This window comes from Pseudopipra pipra, chromosome Z, assembly GCF_036250125.1.
Source record: "Pseudopipra pipra isolate bDixPip1 chromosome Z, bDixPip1.hap1, whole genome shotgun sequence".
Lineage (NCBI taxonomy): Eukaryota > Metazoa > Chordata > Aves > Passeriformes > Pipridae > Pseudopipra > Pseudopipra pipra.
In genome coordinates this window covers 11645134-11667653 of record NC_087581.1, presented here as the reverse complement: position 1 = coordinate 11667653, position 22520 = coordinate 11645134, and the positions used below count along the sequence as shown (strand labels likewise).

Below are 22520 nucleotides of genomic sequence, written 5' to 3'. Positions count from 1 at the left end.
CCTCCTCTTTACAAAGTTGGAAACGCAGATTTTTAGTGGTAGACTAACCAAAATTATATTTTAATATGAATATGTAGCATTCCAACACCAAAACCAGCCATAGGTACTTGCTTAGTGAAGGTTGCAGAGTGAACTGCAAAACAAATATATTTCATTAATTCATGAGATTGTCTCTTTAAAAACAAAGAAAAGTTAATAAAAAAACTCCTCCAGCTAGCTTACTTAAAGCCTGAAGCTGTGAAGATGAATGGATGATTGTTTGATTTAAAAAGTAAAGTTTGCATGTAGTTTCTCATTTTCATTGTGTCTTTGCAAGGCAGATCTCATCCTATTTGAGGGGCAGGAGAAAAGTTGTAGTTGCATGTGTTCTATGGAGGTACAAAACTGAAATACTATAAATTTGAGCAACTTTGGTTTAATATTGAATCTGCTCTAAATTATGGCACTTTCACTTTGGATGAGATATTTATTAATATAGTCTTTTAAATTTGATGTCTCCAAGCTGTTCACAGGGCAAATGAGTTCTTTCTTTCCGTTTACTTATTCAGCACTATCAAAGTATACCCGATCAAATGGCAGGACTGAAAGAGATAGAATAGAACTCCTCCAGGATGCAGAACCTTTGGATTTTAATGCAGACTCTGTTAACGATGACCCTCTTGAATCAGACTCGGGAAGGTGAGGAATCTTCCGTGTTATTTACAATTAAAAGATACAAATGTCTTGTGTCCTCTGACCTATGACAACTGCGTCAAATGTTTTCATAATAATAGTTTGGTAAACTAAATTTATCATTTCACCTAACTCTTCTCCTTTCTTCCTTCTGCCCCATGGTACAGGAATTGTTTTAGAACCTATTAAAATCTAAAGGTTCTTCAGGTTCTTAGAAATATCAGAGTAAGATTTGAATATAACTTTGTACAGTGGTGTAATCTAAAAAATACTTCATATAAAACTGACAAAGGACCAGTTTGTTAAGGAAACTTCTCATGACTATTCAGGAGGCACTCTGGCAATCACACTCTCACCACCCCAGACTTTCACTGCTGGGACTGAAGCCCCTTCACAGCCTGTGGCTCCAGTGACTCTACGGGTGCCCTGTTTCACTCCCTGCACACCCCGCTCCCACACAGTCCGAGAAGTTTTAAGTTTCCCTTTCCAGCTCAGCCACAAGTTTCCTGTACCAGAGTTCCAGATGTCTGGTTCCTTTAAGTAATTTAATCATGGTGCAGCGACAGAATAGCTCAAGTTTGTACCTCCGGGGAGGGGCCCCAAACTAAGGAATCCCTGAGCTTTTATACCCTCACAGGCTGTGCCCCCGATACTCAGCGGTCTTCCAGCTCGGTCCTCGGCTCCCGCAGAGTCTCCGAGTGTCCGGTCACCTGGCTGGTGCCACAGGTCCCCGTGCAAAGGGTTGAGTCATGGCCTCTTGCCTGGGGCTCCTCCCATTTCCTGCCATCCAGGACACAACCTGCAGCTGCGCACAGAGCTACCTGCACTAGGTGTATTCCTCAACAGACATAGGTACAACATAAGGTTTTCTGTAATTTCCTGCAAGGCTTCAGAAAGCACTTGATTCTCCTGTATAAAATCCATTATAAAAGGCTGCAAGAAAGAAAACTGGGTATTACAGGACCCGTTGCAAGAATACAGCTGGGGATCAGATCTTGGAACTACTGGACTAAATTAAACTGTGAACTTCCTGAACAGAAAGTACAAGACTGCACTATGTAGCTCTCTGTAATAGAGAATTTTTAGATTCTGTGGGTGTGACCGCAACAGCAAATTTCCTCACTGATAGAGTGTCTTATATAACTGCTTAGCTCTGCTCATACTTAAGAAACAAATAAAATATTGCATGGGTGCTTTTTTTAATCCAGGTCATTCTGGTGTAGAACCATTTAATATAAATAATTTAAAATTCCCATATAAAAACTTATAATTTATTATTTTTCAGCTAAAACTACCATACCCAATCAAAAAAAAGCCACAAATTGTTTTAGTAGACTTCTGTTTATAAGCACACAAACTACTTTTTGGATGCCATTGTTTGGTTGGGGTTTTTTATGTTTTGGGTTTTTGTTGTTTGTTTAGTTGTTGGTTTAGTTGGGTTTTTTTAAGAAGAAAGTCCTGTTCAACCAAAACATCTAACTTTTTTCCTTTGGATCAGGAAAAAAAGTTCTTTAAGACTCTCTCTTTAACTATTCATATCACTGTTTTTCTTGGTCACATGATGTTTAATTTAATGACTGTCTATCGAATTCTCATGGAAACAATAATTCAGAACTTCAGGTCCTTAATTCACTGACAGTTAAGGAGTAAGATTGTAGTGAGAGTTATTGGATTTCATGGGTCTTTATTTTTTTGTTTCCTGTGATATTTTTTCATATTTAAAATTGATTCTGCAGGTACCAGCCTGGTGGAAGATACCTGTCAATGTCTCGAAGCAAAATATTTGATGATGTCTAAGCTCCTCAATGCTAAAGAAAATTCAGTGGAAGTCTAGCTCCTCCTCATTGCTTGGAAAATACTGTATTTGTGATATATCACTGAACCATCAAAGACTGTTTCTGTTTAAAAAAAATATGAAGGAACAATTTTGGAAATGCACGTGTATGATAAGTTCACCACTTATGATAAGAACATGCTTCTTCTATTGTAGATACTGTTGTGCATCAGTGTGGGCTTTTGTGTCATGATGAAAAGAAGACTATTAATTTAATAAATTGTATATACCTGGAACTGTATATCCAATTTGAACTGTAACATTCTCAGTTCTAGGAAGAGATTTTCTGGAAGGATTTTTGTTGGGTTTTTTTTTTGTTCTTTAACTGATGCTGTGAGAGCATCTTAATGCATCCAAAGTGCAGTTATATCAATTACCATAATAAACACTTCCTATAATTTTTCTATTTGAACTTTAGTTCAAAATCTACTGAATAAAATTAAGGCTGCTTTTGCCTTCAGTGGTGTTGAATCAGACTCATATAAGGAAAAAGATTGAGTGGCAGGCTGTTCCTCATAAAACCATAAAAATACACGTTCCAGTATTTAAAGAGTGGCTACAAAGAAGATGGAGACTCCCTTTTTACAAGGAGTCAAATAGAAAAGATGAGGGGTCATGGGTACAAGATAATCCTGAGGAGATTCCAGCTGGACGCAATTGGAAATTTTTGCACAATGAAAACAATCATCCATTGGAATAATCTCCCCAGAGAAGTGGTGGATTCCCTAAGATTGGACACTTTTAAGATTTGGCTGGGCAAGGTGCTGGGTTGTCTTGTCTAGACTGTGCTTTTGCTGAGAAAGGTTGGACAATAGAATCACAGAGTCACAGAATGGTTTGGGTTGGAAGGGACCTTAAAGATCATGTAGTCTCAACTCCCCTGCCCTGAGCAGGGACACCTTCCACTAGACCAGGTTGCTCAGAGCCCCATCCAACCTGTCCTTGAACACTTCCAGGATGGGGCATCCATACCTTGTCTGGGCAACCTGTGCCAGTGCCCTCACAGGCAAGAATTTCTTCCTATTGTCTAATCTAAACCTACTCTCTTTAACTTTGAAGCACTTCCCCCTTGTCCTATCACTACAGTTTCTTTGTTGTAGGCCCCTTCAGATACTGGAAAGTTGCTATGAGGTCCTCTTGCAACCTTCTGTTCTCCAGGCTGAACAGTCCCAGCTCCCTCAGCCTGTCCTCATAGGGGAGGTGCTCCAGACCCCTTTTCTTTCATGGCCCTCCTCTGGACTCCCTCCATTAGGTCACTGTCCTTCCTGTGCTGAGACCCCAGAGCTGGATGCAGTGCTCCAGGTGGGGTCTCACCAGACCAGAGCTGAGGGGCAGAATCCCCTCCCTCGACCTTGCCCACCCTGCTTTGGATGCAGCCCAGGACACATTTGGCTTTCTGGGCTGTGAGTGCACATGGCCGGGTCATATGCAGCCTCTCACCCACCAGCACCCCCAAATCCTACTCCAGAGGGGCTGCTCTCAATCACTTCTCTGCCCAGCCTGTAGGTGTGTCTGGGTTTGCCATGGTCTGGGTGTAGGACCTTGCACTTCACTTTGTTGAACTTCATGAGGTTTGTACAGACCCACCTCTCAAGCCAGACCAGGTCCTTCTGGATGGCATCCGCACCCTCCAGGGTTTTGACTGCACCACACAGCCTGGTGTTGACAGGTAATCCTTGAGGTCCCTTCTAGCCTGGTATTCTGTGATTCTGTGAAATTTGGTGGCGTAAATTTTGGAGCAATGTGTGTTGGTGAAGAAAGGCTGTATTTTTTCTTTTCCAACATTATAAGCAGATAAATGATTTTAGCATGTGTAAGTAGTTGAAATTGAATATGGACCAGTTTCACTGTCTTAAGAGCATGTGTGCAATAGCAAGAATACATTATCAAAGATACAGTGTCTGCTTAAGATCTTTACAGTCGTAATGATTCAAAATTTTGGCACACTAGTGTTTTTGTAACTGTTAAAGAAATATACTATGAAAATTGAGTTAAATACTGAAACATGATAATTTGCACGCACCTCAGGCACGGCTTCAAACTGTAGAGTATTTCTTTAAAAGAAGGGAAATACATAGCATGACTAGATAATGGCAAACACTTTTAATATCTTGAATACCCTGGTTGCATTATGTATCAGTTTTTCAGGTGCCTGTATTTTGCAGTAAGTTGTTGCAGAAGGAATAATACTTATTCATTTGTATGCCATTCAAAAATGCCAATTATTGACAGTGTAGAAAAGCTTCACATTAATTTTATTGGTGTAGATACATTTTTAAACCGTAGTTACTTGAATGCAGTTTCAAATGTAATCATAAGGTAAAAGATGTGGTCAAATTCATGATAACTTTGGTAATTTGAATAACTTAAAATATTGCTTTTTTGCAGTTTGTCTGAAGTCTTTACCACTTGGGAGTTTTCTTATGTGCTTATTGCAGAGATATGTTGAAAACTGAAATAGAACATGTTTCTATCAAATATTCTTTATCATGCTTCAAAAAAAGATGTCTCATAAAGCAGCTACAAATGAGTTGTTCAGAAAAGTAAGTTTTCATGAATGACATATTCTACTAATTTTTAAAAATAGTCTGTGTTTTCTGAAGTTTATTGTTAATGGGGATCTAACTCTACCTCCTGTGATTTAGTACGTGTTCTAACAGTAGTGGTATTTGTAATATATTGATCTGCCTGTTTTAAAACGCTGAATTGTTACTATGAAGAAGAAAAAAATCTCTATTTGTATAGAAATAACTATATTAATAAATTGGCAGACGTACAATAATTGTCAGTTTTATTCTTAGGTGAATACACTGAATGTCAGCCATGCCCACATGTATTCAAGCTCATGCAATTTCCAGATTGCTTATATGAGGGCACTTTTTTAGTTTGGGTATTTTGTGTTTGTAAAAGCTTGTTCCAAATCTTATGGCTGTATCAGGGACTGGAAGTTGAGAAAATGAGTCTTTATTCAGAGTCTTTTCTTTAGCATCTCTATGTTAGCACCTATTTAATTTATTTTAGTTCTACTTAAAAGTGCTATCCTGAATTCAGCCTTATGTGAAAGGCTTTGCATATGTGTTTGGACATCCATCCACATGAATGCTCTTCGACTTGATATTTCTATTTTAAGAATTTATATCGCATTTAATTGCCCAAAAGTTTATTTATAAAAATCTTGGAATGAAATAAGATTCAAGTTCTTTGCTTAACCCTTGAAATGTCACTGCAAAAGGGATCTAATTCAGTGCTAATGGCAAAACTATAGGAGTGTTTGTTTTTCTACGTCTGTGAAGTATCCTTACCTAGTCCTTCGTAACTTCAGAGACTTGGATCGAGGCTTCTTGGGGCCTGGTTTTTCCTTTCTCAGTGAAATGGCTGCAAACAGAATTTTCAGGGGAAACATGGTCAGGATTTTATATACAAAAGATAACTAGTCCCTGGTGTAAGCCTTCTGTGCAGTTTCACTGGAATACAATAATTTGAGGAGTTGACTGTATAAATTAATGGCAGTGGGATTTCAGATTCTAACATGGACATTCTGAGCTCGTGGGGATGGGAATCTGCTGACCTTTTTTGATGTTGCAGTGGAGTAAGGGAGTAACCAGTGAGTGCTTTTTGAGCTCTGAAGATCTCTAAAGATTTCCTGGATTGCGCTTGGCAATCCCTGGAGTGTCACACCCTCCCTGGATGCTGTTTAAGTAAGGAGTTGATAAGTAAAGTCGTGTTTCATCTGTAATGTGCATTGCTGACCAGCAAATTACTCTTACTCTGATTATGTGCAATTTGTCGGCCAATTAATCTAAAGTGTGTTGTGAAAACTAGTTATGGGTTCATATCACTAAATCTGGAAGACTTCCAATAAAGAAATAGAGAGTACAACTATAAAAGAACATTGTAGAAATAAGGGATATGCCTGCACAGCATTTGCTCTCTGCTTGAGCTAGTTTTAAACTCGTTTGCTTACTGTTCATACCAATAATACAGAACTTGCCTGGGGGCTCTGTGCCTAAGGATTTACCCCTCTCCTGAGAGGTGGTGGATGACCCATCCCTGGAAACATTCAGGGCCAGGCTGGACAGGGCTCTGAGCACTCAGATTAGTTGAAGATGTCCTGGCTGATTGCAGTGGGGGGTTGGACTAGATGGCCTTTACAGGTCCCTTCCAACCCAAACCATTCTGTGACTCTGTAGTGCTTTCCAGCCAGACTGTGGCAACTCTTGATGGGTTCTACACTGCTGTAGCTTGAGTCCCAGCAGTGCTGCAGCTGAACCAAGTTAAAACTCTCTTTGATATATGGAGCAGTGACTATACTGTAGGCTAATGGTATTCCTGCATCCCATTTGAAGTTCCAGATTAGGTGATTTTTGATACAACTCCCTTGCAAACTGTGCTTTTGGGAACTGAGAGTTAATGTATTTTCCCATCTGTACATATAGTCATATTTATTTGCATCTGAAGAATGTCAGTTATGTATTTCTTTGTTATTTCACCTCTGAATTACCAAGCAGTGTGTGTGTACATTTCACCATCATTCCTGCAGTTTTCTCTTTGTCTGTAAACACCAAAAAAACTCCCCAAACACCAAAAATCCTACCCAAGTTAAGTACAAATGTTTGAATGTCTTCATGTCAAAGATTTAAACGAGTGAAAAGAATGCATTCAAGTCACAATGAGCTTCAAAAAGTGGAGTGAAAACTGTAGCTGCTTTGGTACTCTGTCAGTGTTGGAGTTCTTAAAAAGTATGGATAGCAAAAAGCTCTTGTCAAACTTAATACTCCTACATTAGATTTGTAGTTCTCTTTTTTCATGTGTTTAAAAACATACCTATTTTTATATGTATGTTGGGAAATAAGTCCTCTGCTGAAGAGAAGTGCATCTCAGCGGTGAAGTGAGGGAGTCTTTTTGTGAGGGAAGGTAAAGGGTATGTAACTTCTAATCTGTGCTAATTGTGACACTTTGGGCAAACGACAATGTAGCTTATTATTTAGGTAAAGTAACCTGTAATAGTAAGAAAAACTTCATACTACTGTAAATTAGCACTGCTGGAAAAACTATGATATATAATCTGCCTTTATTTTGCAATCAAGCACTTGTAAAATAGCCATTAGCAGAATTAATAGGAATGGTGGAAAGCTGCTGTCTTTTCAATATTTATGCTTGCGGTTTTAAAATATTAACATGACAACAATTTTTACATATGAAGTATTAAAAAAGTGATTATTATGATTTTCTGTGATTATGATAGTTTGTATTTTATTAAATTTATCTTGGAATACTGTAAATGTTGTGTGAAAAATACTACATATTGTTTCAGTTTTCATTATTGCTGTAATTATTTGAAATATGGGGGCATTCACAATACCAAATAGAGATCACCTTATGAAGGAGAACTTTTTATGAGGCTTCTTAAAGAAATCTAACTTGTTCATTACAGAAAAATATGTGCATCTTAATTATTAACAAGAACACTACTAAGGGGATATATTGTGTCCTAGCTTTTATTTTTTCTTTGAAATTCAGAAAATTGTTACTTTTTTCAGAGCAGCTTACTTTGTGAATCTTGTAAACTTTTTGAAACTTTTACATTCCTTTTCCCTAACGGGCTCTGCAGGAATATGTACTGCTTCATGGCAGTTATCTAATACTAGCTGTGCCTCTAAGTAGTCTAGTCTGAAGCTGAGACACTCCTACACCATTTGATTATGTTAACAGAAACTCGGCATTCCTAGCAAAAAAAAGCACGTTGAACTAGATCCCTTTTTAATACATTAATCGCTGTCATTGATTTTATTGCATTATATTTGGTACCTTCTTTTTGGGTCATATGGTAAACCCAGTTTGGTTTATTCTTTGTTTCTCTTAGAATGCATTGGAATGTGTTCCTCAGCATGCTTTTGTGTGCACGCATGTGTTTTAGTTGTAATTGACAGGCAATAATAATATGCAGCTTCAGTTATTTCATCAGGATAATGTTGCTATATCTGACATATTCCTGTGAACTATAGTAATTTTATAGTGGTAACTTAGCTGTCACCATAGAAATTAGTTATTTTCTATAGAAATACATTGTGTTTCTGTAGAGGTATCTGGAAGAGAAGGGAATTCATTTGTAAGCCTAGGTTTAGTAATAGATCTTCATTCTCCAGTGTATATCAAGATAGGCTGTAGGAGTGCTGCTTATGGATAGACTATCTTCTTTTGCCTTATGATACAAGTATGAATGCATAAATACCTTGTTTTGAAATTCAGAGTTACAAATTTTTCTTTGTAGTGTTCTAAATTATTGTTGTACTGGATATATTTTTGAAATGTGTGTTATAATATATAGTCAAAGAGTTATGTTGGCATGAAATAAATAATTTCTGCAATACATTTTCCCTGGTGTATTTTAGATATTCATACTTCTCCAAAATGTTTTTGAAAGTGATCTTTTAGAGAAATTAGACCTATTTCTTTTTTTCCAGGTGGAAATCGTGCTTACTTTGCAAAACAATCCGGCCTTGTTTAGGTCATCTTTTTGCATTTTCTTTTAAGCAGATTAAAAAGGGAAACTGAGAAGATTCTTTTGTACCTGGACATGTTCTCAGAGTCTGAGAAGGAGACTCTGTCCCTTTACTGACACTCCCCCCAGCTGCAGAAGGCCAAGCAGCGTCTGCGAGTGCCGGGAGACAAGAGGTGCAGCCTGGCTGGCGGAGGCTGGGAGTGTCCTGCAGCACCTGGGGGAAGCCTGTGAGGGCCCTGTGTGCTCCTGGGACTGACTGGGCAGTGGGTATTACTGTGGGGTGAAAGGTGAGGTCCCTGCACCTCACCCTCTCCTCTGTAAGCACTCACAAGTAGGACACAATTCCCTCTAATTGACCCTGGCCACTGGTGAGGCCCAGCACAGGAAGGACATGGACCTGTTGGAGCGAGTCCAGAGGAGGCCATGAAGATGATCAGAGGGCTGGAGCACCTCTGCTACGCAGACAGGGTGATAGTGTTGGGGTTGTTCAGCCTGAAGAAGAGAAGGCTTCAGGGAGACCTCACTGCAGACTTTCAATACTTAAAGGGAGTTGATAAAAAAGATAGGGACCTACAGACCTTAGGGCCTGTAGCATTAGGACAAAGAACAGTGGTTTTAAACTGAAAGAGGATGGATTGAGAATTGATATAAGGAAGTTTTTTGCAATGAGAATAGTGTGACACTGGCACAGGTTGCCTAGAGAGGTGGTGACATTCCAAATCAGACTGGAGGGGGCTCTGAGCACCCTGATCTGGCTGAAAATGTCCCTATTTATTGCAGGGAGATTGGAACTAGGTGATCTTTACCATTCTTTTCCAATCCAAACCATTCTGTGATTCTTGAGTGATCTTCTGTGTATGTTTTTTTTTTTTTTCCCCAGAGGTAGTTTGAATAGTGAATTGAGTCATTCTCTGCGTAATTAACCAGCCACACTCTTCCTCCAGACTTAGTGTGATAAGTAACTACTGTAAATCTACCAGTATATGGTTTAGATGATGGATATTGTCCTTATCAAACACTAACTTCCTATTATTAGTTGTCAGATGTTTATTTGCTTGGAGAGCAATATAAATCCTAGTGTTCAGTTGTTAGCAGTTGCTAATGAAACTACTTGAGTGCTCAGTGAATTTTACATCTTCTGAAATAGCATTTGACTGAATTGCCAGGCTTGTGAATTAACTCTACCCTTCCCTCTGCAGCTGTGCCTGCACAGTACCACGGTGCACCTGCCACAGCATGTTGCTTGCTCATCCTAGTCTCTGCTCTGCATGCTGTGATAAAGATCTTAATCCTTTCTCTTCATAAGCGTCCTGTCTGTTACATCTTACCATGCGTTGGTTCATTACACACCATTGCCTTGAGGATTTTTTGAGAGCTTTATCAAAAAGCCAAAGTTTCTCAGAGCCCAACTTGGGACAGAAGACACATTTTTTCTTCCCTTCTTGGAGAACATGACCTGAGCTGCAAAGAGATTCAGCTCATGAACAGAGGTCAGGTATCAGAGAGGTTTATGAATGTGAGTTATGCACAAACACAAGAAAAGCTCTCGGGTTCCTTCCACAGAAGCAGTTTGTCTGATTAAAAGTGTGTGTTTTGAATCACTCAGTCAACGTCAAAGCAAAAGAACAACTGGAGGCAGTGACTAGACATGCTCTGTGGAAACCCACTAAGCCTTTGAAATCCAAGTGAACACTTGGAGTTAAACAATTCACTGTCAAACAAGGTTATTTCCAAAGCTTAGGAAAAGTCATCTTTTCTAAGTAAACTTCACAAAGACCAGATGCTGGTGGGAATTTTTCTTGTGTGTTCCCTATTCTTTTTTTCCCCCAGTCTGGCTCCTTCCATAAGCACTTGTACTTCTGAAAAAGCATCATGCTTTTTATTTTGGAAGATTTTACTGGTTTTAAATCTAAGGGAATCGTGAAGAAAATGCAAAAGTGATGTACTACTCTGATATATTTCAGTTTGCAAGCAACAGCCTTCAAGCTCAGATTTCACAAATAACTAACTACTAAGTCTATTGGAAGAGGCCAGCACCCATGGCAGCCACTGTGACACAGCACCACCCCTTGTGTGTGTCACAGTGTGTGGAAAGGAATGAGGCAAAGTCAACCCAGCACAGAGAGAGGTAGGACAAAGGAAGAGACAAAGCAGAGCGTGGGAGAGTATTTGAGCAGAGTGGCAAGGGAGATGTGAGCTCTGCTGGTTCCTGGGATAAGTTTACACCTTTTGCTGCTCCCAGCCTCACCCCAAATTTTCTGTAGGAAATCTGATAGCAACATGCTGATGGCTTGGCCCTTGAGGTCTAAAAATATGTAGCTTTGACTATAGAGGAGCAATAAAAAGCTGTGTTGGGCTCAGTACTGTGCAAACACCCTGTAGCTTTTGCCTCTCATTTCTGGAATCAAACCTTTTCATAGTTCATGGCTTGAAGAGTATCCTGACAGAAGGAAAAGGAGGAAGTGAGCTGGGAAGGAGTGTGAGCAATTGTGCAATTCAGAGCACCAAAATAAAATACTAAATTTTTTTGCCTCTCATAGTGTTCAGTGGCAGGTTGCGAAGACACAGACAGTTGGAAACAGGGCTTCTGGACTAACGCTTAAAACAGCTTCACAAATCCCCAGAAACTTGTTATCTCAGAGCAATAAACAGAGACTGTGGCTGCAGGCTTGAATGTTGATGTGCTATAAAGTGATAGCCAAGCCAGTATAGAACAAGGGGACTGGGATCTTCGGGCTCAGGGGTTGAGTGGGTAGGCAGAGTCTGTCCCAGGTATCCACAGAGGTAGAAGCCCTCTGCTAAAGAGGGCAACAGCATGAACTTTGGTGAGTGTACCCCTGTTGTCAGTTCTGAGTGGAGGGAATTTACAGCTAGGAATAAATTAAAACCTTAAGAACACTTCCAGAAAATGGGATGAACTTGCTTCCTCTTTAAGCAGACATCTGTTGAAATCCTGCAGCAATGTAATCAGATATTCAGTCACCATTTACTGGGAACAATTAGTACTAATGAGCCTTAGGAATTACTAGAAACAATAATTACTAACAAGCATTAGGAACTAACAAGCTTGATTCTACTCTCATTGAAATGAAGACCTTTGTGAGTAGCAGTAGCAGACCATGTCTTAGGTGGTTATTTCTCTGGGACGTTATAGAGCTTGACTGAGTTCACTAGTTTATTTGAATAAAGAACAAATATGAGACCAGTCATTTGATTAGCTACAGATTCTATCTATTGGAGCTCATAGTTCGTCAGTCCTTTGGAGGAATCTCAGCTTTAATGTTCACAGTGTGGCAATTTGTGGCAATTTTATTTACCACAGGTCAAGATGACGCTTCCCCATACTTTGAGGTAGATAGACTGGACCAAACCAGTATTCCTCCAGAAGAGTATGTTCAGCAACAAGGCTGAGAATAGCTGGCCCAATGTCAAAATGAAGAAATTTGAGCTCTTGATTTTTGCTCTGAAAACTTTTGGCACTTGCAGAGAACAATAAAACATGACAGTCTAAAATTATTCTCTGGTTCCAATAGTACAGTGTTGGATTTAATAGTAGTTTCCTTGGATGCTTACACTTTTGAGATATTTTTCATTTCTCTATTGCTTTAAAATCAAGAACTCCAATAGTCTCTGCTATCTGCCACCTTGGCTTCTGCCACAAAATCAGGAAAAGCAGGCTAGCAACTGTTACCCTATGTAGATCAAGAGAATTGTTAATGTCTTAAAAATAAATAAATAAAAATCTACATAAACAGTCAAACTTGTATTGGATTTGATTGTTCCTTCTTTTGCAACATTTTCAAATTTGCTCTGTTCCCAACTTTCTGCTGTTAGTGATCATAGAAAGAGGCACAAAACTGTTCTTCACATGGCACCAGAAGTCCACAGCTAAGTAGAGATGAAATACAAAGACACAAGACATAGAAGTGTTCATCCCAGTGGGCATTCTGCTACATCACACACCATTTTCTGCAGCAGAGGAGGAAGGATTAAAAACATCAACCATGTTATACCAAACTTCTCCTTCAGGAATTCAGATCTTTGAGCATAATATTGGTATGCCAGTTGATTCATAAAACTCAGCTAAGTGCTGAACTTATATTTGTAATGGAAGAAAAGAAAGACTCTTTGACTGGGTGCTATTGTTTTTGAGCATTGTAATTGCTACTTCCTTGTCAAATCTGTAAATTGTGAATTCTTTAAATTTTAGTGGTTTAGAAGTTAATGAGGTTGGTTAACTCTTCAGCTGATCCTGTTGAAAAGAATAATAAAGTATATATAAAAACATCCTTGATGCTTGTTACGACTGCAATGGTAAGCTTAAATTTCTTTCAGAACTTGTACTTGCAAGAATAAATTTCTTTCACAGCGTGTCTGCTTAAACAGGAGCACGTACCTTGTTTCAGCAGCCTCCTTGTCAGCTACATGTGTGACTGTCCCACTCAAACACTGCCACTTCCCATCCCACACCACTGCACACTCTTCTGGACTGCTCGCTCCTTTCCTTGTGACAGGAAATTGTGGGTTGCTTTCCAACAAACCTGAGTTAAGTATCATTGTGCTTGAAATAGCTCCAGTTTTCAAGTGAGACAAAGTCCTTCCTTCCAGAAAACCATGGACAGTCTTGCAAAACTCTAGACAAGAGGTTGTGCTAGTGGGCAAAATCTATTTAAGTATCTGTCTGTGTGTACAGCTTGCTAGCTGTCCACATCAGCCACTCAGTGAGAAACTTGTTGAATGTTCTTCATGACAGCTCCAAACTCATTAAATCCCTGAGCTCAGCGTAGCGATACTTTCATCTTCCTCATCGAGGAACCCATTCCCAGAGTTGTCTCCAAGGTTTTACACTGACTGTGGAACAAGATTTGGGCAAGACCAGAGCAGAATTTTTCAAGAGGAGCCCCACCCTCTCTCCTGCAACAGTGAAGGACTAGGCTGAGGTCTTAGCATGGGCAGAAGGAATCAGTGTTTGTGCTGGTTTGGATCTGAGTTATGACATTTCAGAACAACCATGTGTCAGGAACCCCTAATTCGACACATTGTTCCTTTCCAGGAAACTTCTCTAGGAGAGTCCCTGGGCTAGAGAATCGATGAATTGAGTGTTTTGTAAACTTTGCAAAAGAAGCCTTGTACCACTCAAGGGTTGCTACAGTATGCTCCCTGACTTCTGAGTTAGACATCAAGGCAGGGGATTGATGCCTTACCCATTCCACACACAGAAGATTTCTCACACTGATGACCAGGGATGTCCCAATGAAAAATCCAAAAGCTTGAGAGAAAACATCACTCCACCCAAGTAAGAGACGTGTTGTTTTTGTGCTTCATTTTCTTTCCACATGCCTCAGTTTAGTTTAGTTTAGAAATGCTTAGTATTTTATTCAAAGCACAGGATCCACCAGGACTTGAAACTGTAAGATTTAATTCCTTGAATGTGTATACCTAAAGTCTGTTTTATCTTGCAGCATTAGCTTTGACTAGGAATAGCAAGGTAAAGAACTCTATGTGCATGGGCAAGGGAGAGACAACTTCCACTGAATGCCTTTTGCAGCCTTACTTCATTATTTGAAGCATATTATTTAAAAACCCACTCTCTGGGACTGTGAAGAATGGTGATAGGCTTTGCAGGTAACACAAGCTGCCTAAGAAACTGTACACAGAAAAGACCAAGACTGTGCACCTGCCCTCCACAAACCTGTCAGAGTTGCTGTCAAACCCTTTCTTATATTCAGCAGTGCAGTCCTGGCCACCTTGGCCAGGTACTTTGTACCTTGGCAGAGATTGGACTATTCCCATTTTAACTCACATGATGATTCCAGTATTTTCAAATGGAAGACATTCTTAACATATAGCCGTTAACTCAGTCTTCATTTCTTTTTCCTGTGGATTCTTCAGAGGCTAAAATGAATCTTTTCTTCAAAAACGAGGAATAATTAATACTTGCTACTTCACAGCTTTGGGGTAAAAGGAGGCAAAGAGTTCACAGTTAGTTCTGATCTGAATTACACTTGTGACAATGTCAATCAGAGAACAGCTGGATGTCAGGCACTAAACCTCTCAGAAAGACCCACTGGCTGGGGGTAAGTCTCTCTGCTCTCGCTCTCCTTACCCACTTTGTCCCTAACTAAGAGACAAACACTATTTTGTGATATGTAATGACAAATCCTCCAAAATAAGCTTGAAGCTCCAAATTTCCCAAGGGTCCAGGGCCCCCTGTTTTTCTTTAAAAGCTGAAGCAGTCTCAGGACTTCTCCCACCTTCTTTCTTGATCTTACATGACATGTCGGTGATGGCAGGAGAAGGCTGTGCCAGGTCAGGCAGCGCAATATCAGTGGAAAAACTGGACTTGCACACTGGAGTTGCCACTTGGGGGAGCCTGTTACAGTCCAGGAAGCGTCACATCATGGACTGCAGCGCAGCACTGCAGCCTCTGTCCTTGGCAAAGGTAGCTGGTGATGGAATAAACATGGCATTCCTAGAGCTTACATAATATTTACAGTAGTAGTATAATTAGAATTAACATTTGTCTTGTAATATACTATTCTAAGAAATGTTTTGTTATTCTTTTTGTGAACCATTTTTTTGGTTTTGGGTGAGTGTTTTGTGTTTGTTTTTTTTTCCTTGGCATCATCAAAATAGCCATCTTTGGTGACATCCGGGTCGTATGACTGTTTGTACAGAAACTTGTGAGGTTTCATCCATCAGAAGATAGTGACTTCCCCCTGTAGATAACAAACATGACAGATTATGCAATATCTGGGTAGATGATGTTAGCAAATTCCTGTTAGCATTATCTGGCCTCAAACACAGGAATGGTGTATCAGAAACGTGGCAGTAATTGTAGTCTAGTTTCTTGTTCATATGGTAGAACTACGTTTTCCACTAGCATAAATCCATTTGAGACCATATGACTAATTTGTTTTTAAAAAGGATAAGTCTTCAGACAGAAATAATAGTTTACAAATACTTGAATGCTGACTCGTGCCAATATTCCAGACTTGATTCTGTGTAAATGACTGCATCTTGGTAGCTGCTAGTGGTTTGTACTGTGGCAGGTTCCCCATCAACATCAGTGTCTGCAATAGGGATGTACTACAAGACACAAACTGAGAACATTAACTAGTATAAAGGGCTGTGGTTTGGGTGACTCACTTCAGGGAGTAGTATAGACACTGGCACTTCATCTCTATTGCATCAGGCCTAACCACACACCTTAGATGCCACACTTCTGAAATCAGAAGGAGCTTTGCCAAGGAGTAAAGTTAAGACTTGACTAGTGGAAAAGGTCTTGGAACACAGCAGGGGCTGTAACACGTTGTAACTTGGCATGTGGAGTTAGAAAAGTGTGGGAAATCCTGCTACCATTTCTGCAGCATGGGGTGTGCCTAGTTGCCTGCATTACCCTGTCTGTTGCCCGCTACAACATGTGCCTGCAGATCTGTGCCACTGTCCAATGTTCCTTGGTCCCTTCCCACTCTATGCACTGTATGAGGTGGGGTCATGAATGATGGGCTGGGACCAGTGGTCTCCCACTCCTGGTGGCACTCCCACCTACCCTGCAGAGAGACAAGAGCATCTGGGTTATGGAAGAAAACCTTGTGTGCACTTGGAGGAGTTAACATAGATTTTTTTTTTTGTTCCCAGCAGTTGTTCCTGGGTCAGACAGGAGAACAAAAGTGTGCAGGAAAGAACATGGCACAGCAAGGGCACATGTCCTACAGGCTGGACAGAAGGATCTATGCTGGATGATCTGAATAACTGATGTCAAATCTGCTGGGCATAACCAAGACATGCTATCACTTCTATTTAAAATCATTCTTGATTATCTACTTGGTCACTTGATCACAGGGTCAAGTGAGAGGCCTACACAAAGACATCACTACCCTGCAGCCCATATAGAGAAAGACATCATCTGCCTAACTTCCCAGCTCATAAAGAAAGCACCACCCCATTTCAAGGGAAATGGCAATGGGGAGAGGCAAAGCAGTCTCACTGCTGAGACAAACCTCAGCTCTGTGGGTGTGAAAATATCACACAACCTAACAGTCAAACTTCCCATTAATGCGGTTTGCAGCTGGCAACATGAGTCACGTACCTCAGAAAGAGCAGGAGTGATGTTACAGAGTGCCTGTTGTCCCCCTGCTAGGAGATGAGTTTGAAAAGGCCTTCATGTTCATCTCCCTTCTGCTGTGCTTGAGGTCTTGTTTCTGGTCGAAAAGAAAGAACAGGTCACATATAAGTAAGGCCAAGAATTTACTGTTAATTAAAATCTAAAGAGTATTTATTGTTAATCCAAATTTAATTGATATAGAAAAAGAAAGAATAATACTGCAGTTATAACTTCTATGTGGGAAAAGTGCCAATAATAATATTTATAATGCAATTGCAACATAAAATAATACACCTATTTTTTATCCATTTTCTTGGATTGTACCTCATCCTTCCATTGTTCCTCTAGGTCTTACAGTCAGCATCTTCAGAGTGCAGAATGACTTAAAGCTATAAATCTTCAGCTTCTGATGTCCTTTGTGGGAATATTACCACACTGATGCTCTAGGATCTCCTTGAGGTCTTTTGTCTGTGACTGCTAAAATGCATTTACACCTTTCTCTTTTTTTTCACTGGTCTTCAGCTACATATTACAGGTGAGTTTACTGTATGTGGTGTATTCCACATATGCTAAGGGCTCTTAATTTTTGTTCTCTTTAGTACCCCTAAAACCAGTTTTGCCCAGGTCTATATTTCTCTGACCATTGATGCGGAGCTGTGGGATCTCCAGTGCCAAGCCTGTGTCCCAAATTTTATCAGTTCATGCCTATACTGCTCTGTGCTCCATGCACTGTCTCCAGCTTGGTATTTCTTGATCCTGTATTGTGTTAGAAGAAAACATCTCCATTATACATAGAACTACTAATAGTTACTGCTATCTATATAGAACTGCACCATACAAAGATAAACAAAATTAAAATTAATTACTGTAGGCAACTGGTCAGCCAGAGAAATTGCTGTCACAGAAAGTAAAGCTATAGGCAGATAAAGCAAGCTTGGCAGGCCTTCATCCTGAAGCTCTGCCAAAGCTGGTTGCCTGTTGCTAGCAATGGCAATGCCAGCTTACAGGGCTATCTTGCTGCTTCTCTGAGCATTTCTTGCTTACCTCTCAGGGAATTAGGCATGTTATGGTGTAGTACATCCAACACAAGTCCATATGTCTCTAGTTGAATGTTTACAGATGAAAGAGATTATCTAAATTTTGGAAGTTTTAGAAATCAATAGCTATGAGTGGAGCAGAGGAGCCTGGCAATAGCTCATCTTATGGGTGACAAAAGTCACTTCTAAAATGCGCAGGCCATGGAAAGAAGGGACTCTGGGACATCACAAAGCTCTCTAGAGCAGTGGGTGTCCCCAGCCATCTTGATGAGTATCACCAGCATGTTGAGTGCTGAATTGTGCTGCCCTGTCTAGCATGCCCTGGTCAATAAAAGCATCTAATTCACATGTCACCAGCAAGTTTCTGGAGTCAGGAACCAAAACAGTCCCTGGTAATTTGGAGAGGAATCTCCAGAGAATAACAAGAAATAGCTACATCCTACTTGTGGTTGATTCAGAAATGGTACCACACAGGCTGAAGTCTCAGCTGCAGTCAGTTTGGCTCCATGGGCTGGCAAGGGAAGCACTCCCCTCCCTGCCAATACTACAGCTCCTCCCTCCACCACCTTCCTCCAGATACTCCTGCAGCTTTGCCTTGCCTGGCGCTGCTCTCTCCTGTACAACTACTGACATTTCTACCTACCACCTTTTACCCTCCTGCCCAATGGTGCCTGCATGATTCCATTTACCTGTAAAAGCCTACATTTCAGAGGACTGGGAGGGGCGCAAAAACGTTGTCAAGACTTCCCCTCCCGGCATATTCCTGTGCCAATTGCAGAGACTTCACAACCACCCTTCCTTCCCCAGGCCATTCCGGCACTTTGTGATTGTCTTTAGGGAGGCCTTTCTGAGGAGGGCTGGCTGAAACCTTCCCTCTGGTTTTGGCTCCCTCCTCTTTGCCCCCTTCACTAAGGACAGATTGTTCTGTTTTTTGTTGCAGAGAGCTGCAGAGTGTTCTTCTTCTATTCTTCCTTGCTTGCCCCAATTTGCAGTTATTAAGGACAGCTTTTCAGCATCAAAAGGTATTTGATCCCACTAAATGCTGGGCCCATTTAACTGTTTTCTTCTGTGGACAAAATAAAGAGAGGGTTGAGTACAGAAGTTTCTCATGCATGTTAGACTTCTATTGCATTGTTTCTCTGTGGTTGACAGAAACTTGCCAATATTTTTAAGAAATGTAATAGAATAAAAAAACCAAAACTAACTCCTGAAACATTGTTTTTTCCGCTTGGCCTGAAATATTTAAAACCTTCAAGTTTCATTATTTCAAGGCACGGGATAAAAATAAGCAATTTTTAGTAAACATTAATTGCTGAACTTCTTAGAAAGCTGAAGTATCTAGTGTTTTAATTTTCCGTTCTCCAACTGAGAGCAGATTTGTGGGAGATTTTCAAGAAAAATAAAAATTCTAAACAACTACCTCCACTTCTGGAATGCTCCTGGTCTCAAATCACCTTCAAAAACTTGTCGAGTGACACATGCCTTTAGCAGGTGACATAGTGTTAAAAAAACAAGATCTGTTTGTGCTGCACCAGAGTGAAGTGAGAAGGCAAGTAAAGGTAAAGGTTAGGAATGCTGCACATGTGTAGCCAAGCAGATCAATCCATTGTGCAGGTGCTGCTGGCAGTGTGCACTCCTCGGCCTGGAAAGGCTCCTCAGCCCAGAAGGATGAATTGAGGGTCAGCACTGTGGGGTCAGACCCACGTGGAGGGACTGGGCTGCATCTCTGTTACCAGCAGGTCTGGGGACCAGACCACGCAGGCAGGTGGGTGGTGACCCCCCTCTTTGGAATTAGTTCGGTAGCATGAGCACGGTCTGCATGTGACAGCTGGTCTTTGCTCTGGAAAGCAGACAGTTAATTTCAGCTGGATAACTAAAACCCATACAGGGACAGAGTGTTTCTGAATATAAAAGCATTTTATTTGGAGTCAGAGTTCAGGTGAATTTGCTTCTGGTGGATTTGGTTCAGGTGATCTGTAAGGTCCCTTCCAACACAAACCATTCTATGTTTTTGTGACTTAATTGGATTATATCTTGATTTAAAATCAGAATACTTTTCCCTTTACAATGTACTTACCACGAGGGTTTCTTTTTTAGTGTATATGAAACTTTCTTAATTTTAATGGCAGGAAAAAAACCTGAAGGTTTATCCTGTAAAATTAGTCTTCTTTGGTGCATAGTGTTCTGAGAGTTCATGCTTGCTACTTTTTTTAACCTACTAATTTAGTTGTGTTGAACACTAACAACCATGTCGATTTCCCTACCAAAGACAAGCAGATGTGTTCACTTCTCACAGCTGGGGAGCTTCTCCACAATGAAGGTCACAGGCAACACATTAATAAACAGTGCTATCACATGAAAACTAAATATAGCAAAACACTCAATGCCTCTTTTTTTTGAGACACTTCTTATAATGCTTCTAAGGCATTTCTTATACCTTCCCTCCTGCCTAAATTCAACATGAAATCTGAACTTTTGGAAACTCGAGTTGACAAGTTCTCAATCTCTGTCATGAATTTGTAGATCATGTTAGACCTCATAGTATGTTTTTCTTGGTAGATTCTGTCCACTGCTGAACCACAAACTCAGCAGACAGTTCAGGGTGTTCAGGCAAAACCAAAAATCAAACACGTATGTATTCAGAGCTAGTTAGAAAATGGTGAGGAAAAATTTCAGAGTTCTGATGAAATATCTGTCTCCTTTATGATAAATTCTGAATTCACTGAACTCTGCTTACAGCTTTGTACACAGTAATGGAGCAGGTACAATAAAATAAGCTTCATCACAGCCTGATGCAATCTGAGACACCTGAAAGCATATTAATAATTTTTCAAACTGGTAACTCATTAACCAGCTCAGACATGGCACAGTCCTGTTTTCAGAGGGGCATGTGGAAGGGGGATTAACATCCATGTGTGTCTGTATATGCCTTGGCTCACTGGCAGAGGGCAGAAAAGGCAGCAGAAGGCTGCTGAGTATCCACATGTTAAGTTCACTTATTTTTTTGCTTTCAAGAGCCCATCCTTGTTGTTCTAATCTACATGCACCCTTTTGAAAGTGTGCTGATTTAAAGGTAAACCAGCAGGGGAAATGAACTCAACTCAAAAGAGAGATTATAAGTCAGAATAATACAATAAGTACAATTATACAGACAAACAATTGGTTTTAACCCACAAACCCCAAATATATAACCCAGCACCCTGGGGCATGACCAGAGTGGTGTTCTTTGGGCTCCCTGAGTCCAAAGGAAAAGGTGAGGGGAAAACCTGTTGGTGAGAGTGCTGTTGCAGTCTGGTCAAGAGTGGTGATTGCAGTCTGGTCAAAAGTGGTGATTGCAGTCCAGTTGAGGGTGGTGGGCTCAGTCTGGTTGAGAACTGTGAGCTGCAGTCTTCCTCTGGATCCCACAAGTGGTAAAAAGGTTCCAAAAATCCAAGTTTATATATTCTCCAGTTCAGGCAGGAATGCTCAGTCCTTCCCCCAGAGCGGGGAATTCCATAAAAGGGTATGAGGACAGGAACATCTTCCTATCTTGCAGACCTCTACTGCTAACAATTTCTGGGAAATGGCATGGAAGGCTATAGAATACACAATTTTGGGTTACACCCATACCATGATGAACTGGTCTCAGATGTCCTAACTAGGACAGAAAGTCAATGCAAATTCTGCATCTGAGGAATTTCTTTACTGAAGTGGAATGCTGAATTTCAAGGACTGACTTGTTCAATGGAAACCATTTCTCCAGGCCCCAGTGCCTCTGCAAAGTCTGTGGGCAGGCAGCAGGAGCTGCTCTTCCCATGCCAGCAGCCCAAATGTTTCTAGGCCCTTATCTCTTCTGTATTCCCAGGAGGTCTCTGAAGATCAATTCCCAAAACAAAGCTAGTAGACGGAGGGATTTAACATTTTCACAAGGTCAGTATTTCTGAATCAGTAAATGATCAAATAAACATTGTTTCCTGCTTGTGCATTAATGTGCCATCAGCTGCCAGATTAGAGATTTAAGAGCATATTTTAAGTCTTGCACAAGCTTCGGTTTAGTACCAGGAAGTACCTGTCGATGAAAGATAAGCAGCCTGCCAGGGTGCAAGTGGTACTACTCTAGCAATTGCTTGAAACAATTTACTGCTTTTGCCAGGAAACAATGCACTTTTTCATTCTTGCTTAGTGTTTTATCCATGGCCAGAACTGGGCTTTGCCTCTATTTTACAGAATCACAGAATCAACTAGGTTGGAAAAGACCTCTGAAATCATCAAGTCCAACTTTTGACCTTGTCAACTAGACTATGGCACTCAGTGCCACATCCAATCTCTTCTTAAATACTCCAGGGGTGGTGAATCCACCACCTCCCTGGGCAGCTCATTCCAATGTCT

At 40.5% G+C, this 22520-nt stretch overlaps 1 protein-coding gene across 5 annotated transcripts in view; it reads left to right on the top strand.

Moving 5' to 3' along the window:
- The window catches only part of LMBRD2 (LMBR1 domain containing 2), a 32102-nt gene extending 23224 nt beyond the window's left edge, over positions 1-8878 (top strand). For all 5 annotated transcript variants that reach the window (XM_064642739.1, XM_064642742.1, XM_064642738.1 and 2 more), the window contains 2 exons: positions 549-678; positions 2409-8878. In XM_064642739.1, coding sequence (XP_064498809.1) covers positions 549-678; positions 2409-2469 — 191 coding nt within the window. In that variant the 3' untranslated portion in view covers positions 2470-8878. The remainder of the gene's footprint in view (positions 1-548; positions 679-2408) is intronic.
- Positions 8879-22520: the final 13642 nt, after the last annotated feature.